The 11,923-nt window shown below is 43.3% G+C and overlaps 2 protein-coding genes across 4 annotated transcripts; one reads left to right on the top strand and one right to left on the bottom strand.

Annotated features, from left to right (window-relative positions):
- Positions 1 to 206: 206 nt before the first annotated feature.
- LOC115107021 (ATP synthase subunit gamma, mitochondrial-like) lies at positions 207 to 5,803 on the bottom strand. Of its 3 annotated transcripts, XM_065008224.1 has the most exons (10): positions 5,695 to 5,803; positions 5,082 to 5,116; positions 4,763 to 4,894; positions 4,135 to 4,342; positions 3,856 to 3,999; positions 3,601 to 3,665; positions 2,473 to 2,628; positions 1,159 to 1,255; positions 817 to 838; positions 207 to 569 (listed from the first exon to the last, which is right to left on the bottom strand). In XM_065008224.1, the coding sequence occupies exons 1-9, from the start codon at positions 5,733 to 5,735 to the stop codon at positions 832 to 834; spliced, it is 885 nt and encodes a 294-aa protein (XP_064864296.1). In that variant the 5' UTR covers positions 5,736 to 5,803; the 3' UTR covers positions 207 to 569; positions 817 to 831. The 3 variants fall into 3 exon arrangements, with proteins under 3 accessions (XP_064864296.1, XP_029486209.1, XP_029486210.1); XM_029630349.2 differs by lacking the exon at positions 817 to 838 and having other exon boundaries at positions 5,695 to 5,802; XM_029630350.2 differs by lacking the exons at positions 207 to 569; positions 817 to 838 and having other exon boundaries at positions 1,155 to 1,255.
- Positions 5,804 to 5,851: 48 nt separating this feature from the next.
- On the top strand, positions 5,852 to 11,920 carry LOC115107020 (DNA/RNA-binding protein KIN17-like). Its single transcript, XM_029630348.2, has 12 exons — positions 5,852 to 6,080; positions 6,369 to 6,463; positions 6,640 to 6,683; positions 6,812 to 6,934; positions 7,031 to 7,215; positions 8,548 to 8,596; positions 8,714 to 8,771; positions 8,894 to 9,011; positions 9,124 to 9,243; positions 10,946 to 11,045; positions 11,188 to 11,288; positions 11,432 to 11,920. Exons 1-12 carry the CDS (start codon positions 5,967 to 5,969, stop codon positions 11,492 to 11,494), a joined length of 1,170 nt encoding a protein of 389 aa, XP_029486208.1. The 5' UTR covers positions 5,852 to 5,966; the 3' UTR covers positions 11,495 to 11,920.
- The last annotated feature ends 3 nt before the right edge of the window (positions 11,921 to 11,923 follow it).

The raw sequence follows: 11,923 nt of genomic DNA, 5'->3' as shown, positions 1-11,923 counted from the left end.
AAGAGCAGCAGCTACGTTTGGCAACATTAGTGAAATTCCTGCGAGAGTAAAGGTTAATGTAATTGGATGTTAATTGTTTGACATTGTTATTTCACTGAAGACTAGATGGTTTAATTTTATTTTTGGCAGTGAAACGAGGCTACTCAGGCGAGAGAATGTATAAATGGACTGTGAAATTTGGGGGAATTAAACAAATAAAATAAAAATGATTTGAAATGTATTTTTATTTGGCGTACCCCAGTTGGGGAATACCTGCCATAGACTATAGCCTATATTTGGAAGTCCATTTCCATTGTTCAGGCAGAAGGAAAACAAAACAGCAATGTAAAATTGTAGCCTAGGTTTATGTTCAAACATCTCAACACTCATCTTTTTCATGGTCACAAGTAGGATTTATTGTGAGTGGAACTAGGAGGACATCTGAAGGGAACATGTTTCTCTGTAAGAGGTTAATTATTCCCCCCATATATTTTACAAATAGAAGCACAAATGTTCATAAACTCTCGTATTTAGAAGCATGTATTCCAGAACCACTGGCGATGGATGGCAGGAGGACCTCGTCCATTTATCTGAAACCACAGAGAACACGCATTCAGATAAAACGGGATGAAATCAAAATACCCAACCAAAATATCACAGTAAATGTGAGGGAATAACAGGCTTTCTAATCGGCTTTTAACAAAACACAGGATACATGATCGAACACACTAGGCCCTAGAGGGAGCTATTCTATCTTAGACTACAGTGGGATGGTTTTCCGAAAAGCACGTTTTTCTTCCTTTCTGTGTCCAGTGAGTGTATCCTAGAGACTTTTACCTACGATCACGTGATTTAGGTCCTGATACCAACATGAGGGGTTGGAGTGGAGTAATAAGGGTGACAAAATAATGGTTAGTGAACAAACTTAAAAAAATAACTCAATGTTTAATGACAAAGAATGGGTGAGCTCATGCAAGGAGTCAAATTGGGGATATTTTCAAAGACGTAGGTAGCTAATCAAGGTTAAGAATGAGTGGGGTTGTTTTGTGTATGGGGAAAAAACATTACTGAGGGACAGATCAAACACCAAGGGAGAGAGTGAAACAGAGAGGGACTAAGAGTGAAACAGAGAAAGAGCGAGATGGGCAGAAAGAAGCTGACATCGTGAACAGTACTCACAGGGCAGCAGCTCCAGAGATGATCTCAATGAGCTCCTTGGTGATGACAGCCTGCCTGGTACGGTTGAAGGTGAGGGTCAGCTTATCAATCATTTCAGCTGGAGGGGAGAGAACAGAGCCAGGGTTGATATGAATCAGAGAATAAAGCCATCAAAGTGCAGGCACACAGACCTGGCAACCAGATTAGCTGATATTGTAATATCAATGGCAACCCTAGAAGCATTACACTAGGTCAATCAAGCAGTAGAGGGAGACTGAGGAAGATAATCACAAAGGACTACAGCTACTGTGTGTGCTATGAGACAGGCAGGAAGACTACGACTTGATCTGTCCCCCTTGGGTTGTGCCGTGGCGGAGATATTTGTGGGCTATACTCGGCCTTGTCTCAGGATGGTAAGTTGGTGGTTGAAGATATCCCTCTAGTGGTGTGGGGGCTGTGCTTTGGCAAAGTGGGTGGGGTTATATCCTTCCTGTTTGGCCCTGTCCGGGGGTATCATCGGATAGGGCCACAGTGTCTCCTGATCCCTCCTGTCTCAGCCTCCAGTATTTATGCTTCAGTAGTTTGTGTCGGGGGGCTAAGGTCAGTTTGTTATATCTGGAGTACTTCTCCTGTCTTATGTCCTGTGTTAATTTAAGTATGCTCTCTCTAATTCTCTCTTTCTCTCTCTCTCTCTCTGAGGACCTGAGCCCTAGGACCATGCCTCAGGACTACGCCTCAGGACTACCTGGCATGATGACTCCTTGCTGTCCCCAGTCCACCTGGGACTGTTCAATTGTTCTGCCTGCGGCTATGGAACCCTGACCTGTTTACCGGGCGTGCTACCTGTCCCAGACCTGCTGTTTTCAACTCTCTAGAGACAGCAGGAGCGGAAGAGATACTCTTAAAGATCGGCTATGAAAAGCCAACTGACATTTACTCCTGAGGTGCTGACTTGTTGCACCCCCGACAACTACTGTGATTATTATTATTTGACCATGCTGGTCATTTATGAACATTTGAACATCTTGGCCATGTTCTGTTATAATCTCCACCCGGCACAGCCAGAAGAAGACTGGCCACCCCACATAGCCTGGTTCCTCTCTAGGTTTCTTCCTAGAATTTTGCCTTTCTAGGGAGTTTTTCTTAGCCACCGTGCTTCTACACCTGCATTGCTTGCTGTTTGGGGTTTTAGGCTGGGTTTCTGTACAGCACTTTGAAATATCAGCTGATGTAAGAAGGGCTATATAAATACATTTGATTTGATTTAAAAGACAAGTGAGGAAGATGAGCAATAAGCCAGTTGTTATAAAGGCTGGGGAGGAGGAAGATGCTCACAGGCGTTCTTGCTGGCGCTGTCCATAGCGGTCATCCTGGCACTCTGCTCGCTGGTTGTGGACTCCTTCAGGCCAAAGTAGATTATGTTGACCAGGGCAAACTCCTGGTAGTTCCTCAGCACGTCAGCATCAATGTCATCATAGATGCCCATGTTCTCTGTTACAGAAGTGGAAAAAGAAGACGTATGATATCAGTCGGCCATTTTGTGGGGCATACATGTTAAAGCAGTCGGTCGATTTTTATCCCCCTAATCGATTGATGCACCGGTGCGTCAACCTAATTTACCAAAAACATCCCCATCAAAATCCGTCAGTTTAAGTTGGAGATGTTTTTTTTGTTGCATTGGATGCGTCTCAATCCACCGATGTAGCACTTCCACATTTGCAGTGAAAGGTGGCAGAACATGAGACATCCAGAAAATTGTTATTCTTGTGAAAACGTCTGTAGTGTCCAAACGGTTTGGCCTACAAAACGATTATGAGCACTCTGGAAAGGGGACTCTCACAAACACAATAGTGTCTTCCTTTTCCTCAAACCCCCCCCCCCAACAAATGTCAGGAGACTCACATGGAGTCAGTACTGTCGATGTGCCAACTTCTGTTTGGTAGCGTCTGAATCGATTGGGCAACAAACTAATAGGACCCCCACCGCTGAAAGGAGATTCTCACGAACCCGATGGTGTTCTCCGTTTTGCTCTATGACCCCCACAAGTGTCATGGGATTCATCTGAAGGTAATGGAAGTATAAGAGGTAGTTGTGCCTACCCCCCCCCCCACACACACACACACACACACACACACAAAAAACCTACAAGTTTTTAATGTTTATATTTCCTATATTTAGGACAGATACTTCAAAACCTTGTCGCCTATGATTTATTTTTGGACTGTCCTTTTTGCCATGTATGAGTGTGTTATTCAATGCATTTCTATGGGCTTTAATAGTCAAGGCCAAAATCTATATTATTTGTATATATTCTTTTGAAACAAAGAGTCTTAAAATTGTAAATCAAATAGCTAAATGATCCATAGTATGACCACATTAAAACAATTCCATTTGCCAGCTTAGCAACACCCCCCCAACTTCGCTTTAATTCTTTAATCTACCTTCAAACCAATGGTGTTGTACCTGAATTAGCAACAGTATCAATGGAGAAGATGGGCTTCTCGTCAGTCTTGTAGGAGATCACAGACCTGAATGAGGGGGGAAAATAACATCCATTCAAGACTTGTTCTGATAATTGGCTATGTAGTTTGAAGGATAAGGATGAGACTTGATGTGAATCTTCCCATTCAAACAGTTATCTCCTTATAGTGGCTCAATTAAGAAACCATTTGGAGGAGACAAGACACTGATGTGGCTGTGAAAGGAGTCCATCCATACCTGAATCTGTTGTAGATGACAGCACCCTGGTCAAACTCGTAGCCCATGTTGAGCAGCTCTGTGGCGACGATGGAAGCGTCGGTAAAGGTGGGGGGCTTGCGGCCCACCTCTTTGCAGCTGAGCAGCAGGTAATTGCTATGTGTCCTGGGTTGCGAGGAGTGAGGGAGGAAACACTTGTCATGGTAATAAACTAAATTCCAAAGGAAACCACTAGACTGGACCTGTTACTGTGGGCATCATACAGTAAAGTGGCTGTATTTCTTGATTATCATTCTGTACCTCTGCAGGATGTTCCTCAGCTTGTCCCCCACATTGACTACCATCACCTCCTTGCCCTCGCCGGTGAGGGTAGCAATCTTGGCCTTGATGGCCTTGGCCACATTGGAATGGACGGCGCCACAGAGACCACGGTCAGACGACACACCGATCAGGAGGTGCTTGTTGGCCACTCCCTCCGGGGCCTTGATCTCAGCCTTCTCGTACAGGGCTGGAGGACACACAGGCAAGAGAAGAGGGACCGTCAGCAGGTTTGTTGAATGCCATTGGCAAACACCAGAAAAACATTTCCAATGAATGTGTGTGAAACGACCGTGACAGTACAGGGATGGTATTCAAGAAGCGCCTCAGTACCAGGGCTAATTTAGGATCAGGTCCCCTCTGTCCATGTGATCTTATTCATTATGATAGAAAAGGTTAAACTGATCCTAGATCAGCACTCCTACTCTGAGACTATGAATACAGGCCCTGGCCTACCCCTGCCTTCTCACTATGGTCCTAATAGAGGACCATAATAACAGACAGTGATGAACTTCACATAGAAACCATCCATTCCCTTAGACTTTAGTGTGTGAGATATATATATACATATATCTGAAAGAGAGAACATGCAGAGTTAGCAATGACATACCCACAGCACCATTTCCATAGACACGGGCGGGCTTCAGCTGCCTCTCAGCGCGGGCATACTTAGCAGCGGCCACCATCTTCATGGACTTGGTGATCTTTTGGATGTTCTTGATGGACTTCAAACGGATGGTGACTAGAATGGGAAAGATGGATGCCACGGACTGACTAAACATTTGAGGTTCAATAACATTGAGACGTACAACTACAATATCATCATGATTCAAAAGTTTCACTTGTGCATAAGACTTAAAAAGAGGAAGCTCAAGGGTGAATGTTATGTAACACAGAGTAGTTAAAGACATGGCAAGGTAAACACTTACTGTCTTTCAAGGTAGCCATGTTCCTGACCTGCCCACTATAAAACAAACAGAATTAGCTAGGTAAGTTCGAACATTATCATTGCAAGTTCGCGACATAACGTGGACATCCTCAATTCAGGGTTCACAAAACCAATACAAATAGTTAGCTACCTATTAGCGAATGAATGTTGTTTGTACAACTATACTAGCAATCAGTTAGTTAACGTTAAACTAGAGTCCATGTCACCAGATAATAGTTAGCATGTTAGGTTTATCCAGAGAATGCATGCTAACTTAGTTAGTGGGAGGGACAGTGAATTTGACAAGAACTGAACGCTGTTCTGAAAACATCTGGCATCGTACGAATTACTAAAAGGACCATTTAATCAACGTTAGTTCGTTGTCACACTTCAATGACATGGTTAGCAAGCTAATGTCAGTTTAGCCTCCGGCTGAACCTGACCATTCACTCTGCACCACACACCATCTGCGGCCTGCGGGTTAGCGCGCCCTTGCAATGTTTCACATGGCTCGTCAATGCATACGGCGTACATATTTGTCATATATGTGTACGACAGCACAATGCTCAAAATCATGTTTTGAAATATACGTAATTTTGCTAATAAAACGTTACCATTGTGGGAGGAACACCAACGCGCTGGTCCTGGCGAACATAATTACTTCGATGAAGGTCAGACTCGCAGGACTGCGCAAGCGCAAGTAAATGGCAGGATGTGGACGGAAAAACAAACCTCGCGTTACTTCAAAATACACGTAAAATGACGACGAAATACCCAGGGAAGCGGTAGATTTTTAGGAGGAAGGAGACGTGCATAACAACGTTTCAACGTGTTCGAGGCTTATTTCGAATTTAAATAATTTATATGTAGACGATTATTATTTGACATGGGGAAAGAGGGTTTTCTAAGCCCAAAGGCGATCGGGAATAGGATCAAAGCAAAAGGTCTTCAAAAATTGCGATGGTATTGTCAAATGTGCCAGAAACAATGTCGAGACGAGGTAAGAAAGATGGCTAGCTAAGTTAGCTATCTAACGTCATGTAGCGTAACGTTTGGAATATTTGCTAGTAGGTGCAAGCCAAATGTTGCAAGCGTTCCTAAACGACCAACTCGTTGGGACAGAATGTAAATTAACCATGTAAGTTAGCGAGCTAGATAGGCTGTATTGTCCTCAGGAAAGTAACGTTAGATCTCGATCAGGGATGTCAGAAGTTCGGTTCTACACACTAACGGTAACGCCCGGGACGAGCTAGTTTAGGTTGAACTAGCTTTCCCTTTCTGCCCATAGAATGGCTTCAAATGCCACTGCATGTCCGAGTCCCACCAGAGACAGCTGCTGCTGGCCTCGGAGGACCCCAACAAGATCATGGACAACTTCTCACAGTGAGTCCATCTGCATTTACTTAAGTCTGGCTGTTGGTATGTCGTGTTCTATAACACTGTCTCCAGAAAAAAATGTTAAAATGACATGTCAATAATGGTGTGATGATGAGTCAGGGGAGGTGTTCCACCAGTGGACTTATTTGCTTTCTCCTCTCTCCACTCTTCCTCTCACCAAGGGAGTTCAAGAATGACTTTATTGAGCTGATCAGAAGACGCTTTGGTAATATTTGATTTCTTCTGAAACTATATATTATAAGTGCATGCAATATTACACTAGCTACTTATAAAGAGAGTGTAAGACAAACCTCAACCTGACTGAATCGCTCTCTCGCTCTCTCCCCCCTCCAGGAACTAAGCGAGTGCAAAACAACATTGTCTATAACGAGTACATCAATGACCGAGAGCATGTCCATATGAACTCCACCCAGTGGGAGACTCTCACTGAATTCACCAAGTGGCTGGGGAAAGAGGGTACTGTCACGCTCATACCCCTTAGAACAGAAGTTATGTGTGTTTGTCTGTGTCTGTCTGATCCCTGACATTGCTGTGTCTGATGACTTCTCCCAGGTTTCTGTAAGGTGGACGAGACGCCCAAAGGCTGGTACATCCAGTACATCGACCGCGACCCGGAGACCATCCGGAGGCAGGAGGAGCTGGAGAAGAAGAAGAAGCAGGACCTTGATGACCAGGAGCGCAGTGCCAAGTTCATAGAGGAGCAGGTCCGCCGGGGCCAAGGAGGCAGGGAGCCAGAGGTGAGAGAGTACCACTACTGCCCTCCTCTGACTAGGAGGTCATATTACACTCTGTCTGCTGAACAGGGACTGGCCAAGGGTTGTGTTTACCAGGGATGTAATGATTCACTGATACGCATCGGCACCCGGTACAAGAGATACAGTGCATCATAAAATCAATTTTTAAATTATACAAACCCCCAGTTCACTGACGTTTTTTCAAAAAGACATCTAATCTTTTGTGACTGAATGTATGTGTCCTTTCCTCCAGTAGCCTATCTAACTAAGCATGTCAATTCATATGACAGTCATTGATCTCCAAGTCAGATAACAGGGTGGCAGGTAGCCTAGTGGTTAGAGCGTTGGGCCAGTAACCCAAAGGTTGCTAAATCGAATCCCCAAGCTGACATGGTCTGACATCTGTCGTTCTGCCCCTGAACAAGGCAGTTGTTAACACACTGTTCCTAGGCCGTCATTGTAAATAAGAATGTGTTCTTAACTGACTTGCCTAGTTTAAAAAAAACAACTGTGCACAGAGCAGCTCTTACCAACGAGAGCCTATCTCTGATCTAATATTCGTATATCTGCGGCACAATCAGCATTCAAATGCTTGTAAAATGGCTTTCGCAATTCTGAATCTTAGGCTTTATTAGTTGGGTGACAACCAATATAATTTGTTGGGTCATTGTTACCACTGTAGGAAATAGTTTTACTTGTTGTTTTACTGGAGTTGTATAGGCTACCGGAGTGGACACAACTCTCATCTTTCTGATTGCACATCTAACTTCTGATTCATGCTTTTCGATTGCCAGGTTCACCTTAAGAAATAGTTTTGGCGGTTTTGCTTTAAACAATCAGTGCTTTTTGTCATTTTTACATGAACAGGTTAAAGTTGTAATTTCATAAACATTTTGCAAGCCGCAATGTAGGCCTGTGGTCGGAGCGGGAGAAGACCAGCTCACCTGTGTAATGTTCCAAATGTTCACAACCATTCCATTTTGAGACGGGTGAAATCCAAAGCTGTGTTATATTCATTTGCTATTTCAGCTCATTTCTAAAGAAAAATATTGACATTTTACTAGCAAAAAAATGACAAATTAATAAGTAGGTGAATGAGATTTCAAAAGTGAGGGGACAAAAAGCATAAATTCCTCTCCTAATCAGATAGTGGTAGATGCTCAGTCTGCCCTCTGGCTCAGCTCAGGCGCCTACACACACCATACATCATTCTCACGCACACACAGCTCAGAGATGTAATCTCCGACAGAATTCACATCCCTGCTGTTCAGCAAAGATACTGTTTACCTATGACATGTCATGGAATCATAACAATCTGTCCCTCTTTTTTTTCAGGAAGCACCAGTTTTCACTGAGTTGAAGCGAGAAAGTGAAGAAGAGAAAAGTATTTTATTTGTATTTTTTATATAGATAGCTCATGATGCATTTGGTCAGGAATTATGCTGATTACACCGTTATGCCCGCTCTTCTCTCACTGGTTATATTTTTGATTATATTTCAGTTACCTTCAATCTGGCCAAGGGCTCCTGTTCCTCTGCGGATGGCCCATCTAAAGCCAGGTACAGTCAACTGGATCTCAGTAAGAATGACTCACCGTCATCAATAGCAATGCAAAACAGCAAAAGTAATTGACTGTGGGGATTTCACTCTGATTAACACTGTGTCTACCTCTTCCCCTTAGTGTGGCCCTGGGTCCCAGTGCCCTGAAGGCAGCAGGATCAGGGAAAAGGAAAGATGCGCCCTCCACCTCAGAAGCCAAAGAGAAGAAGAAGAAGTCGGCCCTGGATGAGATCATGGAGGTACGGTAGTGTTTCCAGTTTTCCCTCTCAGCTCTGACTTGATGCACTGTTCAAGTTAACTCTGTGTTAAACACGTGTGCATGTAACCCTTTGTGTACTGTGTTACGTTGAGATGGAGGAGCAGAAGAAGAGGTCTGTGAGAGCGGACCACTGGCTGCACCCCGGCATCGTAATCAAAGTTGTTACCAAGAGACTGGGGGAGAAATACCACAAGAAGAAAGGAGTCGTCAAGGTAACACATTAGTTTCACACATGGTGGGTGATTGGGCCAGTTTTGTGTTCTAAGTAGCTTATAAGAGGTTTATAGTCAATAGAAGAATATCATACAGTTGAAGTCGGAAGTTTACATACACCTTAGCCAAATACATTTAAACTCAGTTTTTCACAATTCCTGACATTTAATCCTAGTAAAAAATCCCTGTTTTAGGTCAGTTAGGATCAGTTAAGAATGTGAGATGTCAGAATAATAGTAGAGAGAATTATTTCTTTCAGCTTTTATTTCTTTCATCACATTCCTAGTGGGTCAGAAGTTTACATACACTCAATTCGTTTTGGTAGCATTGCCTTTAAATTGTTTAACTTGGGTCAAATGTTTCGCGTAGCCTTCCTCAAGTTTCCCACAATAAGTTGGGTGAATTTTGGCCCATTCCTCCTGAAAGACCTGGTGTAACTGAGTCGGGTTTGTAGACCTCCTTGCTCGCACATGCTTTTTCAGTTCTGCCCACAAATTCTCTATGGGATTGAGGTCAGGGCTTTGTAATGGCCACTCCAATACCTTGACTTTGTTGTCCTTAAGCCATTTTGCCACAACTTTGGAAGTATGCTTGGGGTCATTGTCCATTTGGAAGACCCATTTGTGACCAAGCTTTAACTAACTTCCTGATGCCTTGAGATGTTGCTTAAATATATCCACATAATTTTCTTTCCTCATGATGCCATCTATTTTGTGAAGTGCACCAGTTCCTCCTGCAGCAAAGCACCCTCACAACATGATGCTGCCACCCCCGTGCTTCCTGGTTGGGATGGTGTTCTACAGCTTGCAAGTCTCCCCCTTTTTCCTCCAAACATAATGATGGTCATTATGGCCAAACAGTTCTATTTTTGTTTCATCAGACCAGAGGACATTTCTCCAAGAAGTACGATCTTTGTCCCCATGTGCAGTTGCAAACCGTAGTCTGGCTTTTTGATGACGGTCTTGGAGCAGTGGCTTCTTCCTTGCTGAGCGGCCTTTCAGGTTATGTCGATATAGGACTCGTTTTACTGTGGATATAGATACTTTTGTACCGGTTTCCTCCAGCATCTTCACAAGGTCCTTCGATTTGCACTTTTCACATCAAAGTACGTTCATCTCTAGGAGACAGAACGCGTCTCCTTCCTGAGCGGAATGACGGCTGCATGGTCCCATGGTGTTTCTACTTGCATACTATTGTTTGTACAGATGAACGTGGTACCTTCAGGCCTTTGGAAATTCCTCCCAAGGATGAATCACTAGTGGAGGTCTACAAATTTTTTTTCAGAGGTCTTGGCTGATTTCTTTTGATTTTCCCATGATTTCAAGCAAAGAGGCACTGAGTTTGAAGGTAGGCCTTGAAATACATCCACAGGTAAACCTCCAATTGACTGAAATTATGTCAATTAGCCTAAAAGAAGCTTCTAAAGCCATGCCACCATTTTCTGGAATTTTCCAAGCTTTTTAAAGGCACAGTCAACTTAGTGTATGTAAACTTCTGACCCACTGGAATTGTGATACAGTGAAATAACATGTCTGTAAAAAATTGTTGGAAAAATTACTTGTGTCATGCACAAAGTAGATGTTCTAACCGACTTGCCAAAACTGTGGTTGAAAAACACATTTTAATGACTCCAACCAAAGTGTATGTAATCTTCTGACTTCAACTGTATGTATTTAGGCTAACAGTTGTTGTGTGTTGTAGGAGGTGCAGGATAAATACACGGCCGTAGTGAAGATGATTGACTCAGGGGACAAACTGAAACTAGACCAGAGTCACCTGGAGACGGTCATCCCTGCACCAGGTAACCTAGTTCTCGCCATGGTTACACACACATGTCCACAGGAAATTGATCATTTTCAAACTGTACATTTGACTTGATATCTGTAATCTGGCCTGTTATTTTACCAAATCGAATAATCAAGTCTAACTCATCTGTCCCACAGGTAAACGGGTCCTGGTTCTGAACGGTGTGTACAGAGACACAGAGGCCCTACTGGACTCCATAGACGAGAGAAAGTTCAGTGCCACCCTCACACTTGACTCAGTAAGGACCAGGCACAAAATGGCTCTCGTCATGCATCAGTTTCTACCGTTTGGTGGTGGAATAGATGTTTGGTGTGGCAACTGCTTTGGGATGATATGAATGGTTCTTATTTTCTCATACAAGGGTGTGTTTTTCTTCCTCAGGGTCGGATGAAAGGGAGGAGGGTGGACGGGATCGCCTATGAGGATTTCTCCAAAATGGCCTGATCTATCATGACTTCTGTTACATGACAGCGTAACCCAAGAGCCCCTACCCTGCCACTGAGAGGCCCATCAGCTGAGAGACTCTACTGTGTCAGAGTTACCCTCTGTAAATATCCCAGAATGCATTTTCTATGGAGGTATCACTTCCTGAGTTAGCTGAGTAATGATTAGGGGGGGGGTGTATTTTTATTTTGTTATTAAATGGTTCTCTACAAATACATTTTAATGTTGTAATATTACTTATTGAATGAAGTACAACACAATTGACCTTTGTATTGATTGAAAAACATTTGTATTTTGCCATGTAAGATGAGGTCTGAGAAATACAACAGTCATTGGAATGTTCTGGTTAAGAAGCCTGTGTGTGTGTGTACATAAAGTTCAAAGCCGGCAGTGTAGTCTTCATGAAAATAAAGAAACATTCACACAGCT

The sequence above is a fragment of the Oncorhynchus nerka genome, linkage group LG23 (genome assembly GCF_034236695.1).
Source record: "Oncorhynchus nerka isolate Pitt River linkage group LG23, Oner_Uvic_2.0, whole genome shotgun sequence".
Taxonomy (NCBI): Eukaryota; Metazoa; Chordata; class Actinopteri; order Salmoniformes; family Salmonidae; genus Oncorhynchus; species Oncorhynchus nerka.
Note: the sequence above shows the minus strand (reverse complement) of the source record. Positions and strands in the feature narration are given on the sequence as shown.

Coding starts and splice junctions, on each gene's coding strand:
- LOC115107021 (XM_065008224.1), bottom strand. CDS start 5,735: ATGTTCGCCAGGACCAGCGCGTTGGTGTTCCTCCCACAATG. Junction 5,117..5,694: donor TTGGTGTTCCTCCCACAATG/GTAACGTTTTAT, acceptor TTTGTTTTATAG/TGGGCAGGTCAGGAACATGG. Junction 4,343..4,762: donor CTATGGAAATGGTGCTGTGG/GTATGTCATTGC, acceptor TGTGTCCTCCAG/CCCTGTACGAGAAGGCTGAG.
- LOC115107020 (XM_029630348.2), top strand. CDS start 5,967: ATGGGGAAAGAGGGTTTTCTAAGCCCAAAGGCGATCGGGAATAGGATC. Junction 6,464..6,639: donor ATCATGGACAACTTCTCACA/GTGAGTCCATCT, acceptor CCTCTCACCAAG/GGAGTTCAAGAATGACTTTA. Junction 9,244..10,945: donor AGAAGAAAGGAGTCGTCAAG/GTAACACATTAG, acceptor TGTGTGTTGTAG/GAGGTGCAGGATAAATACAC.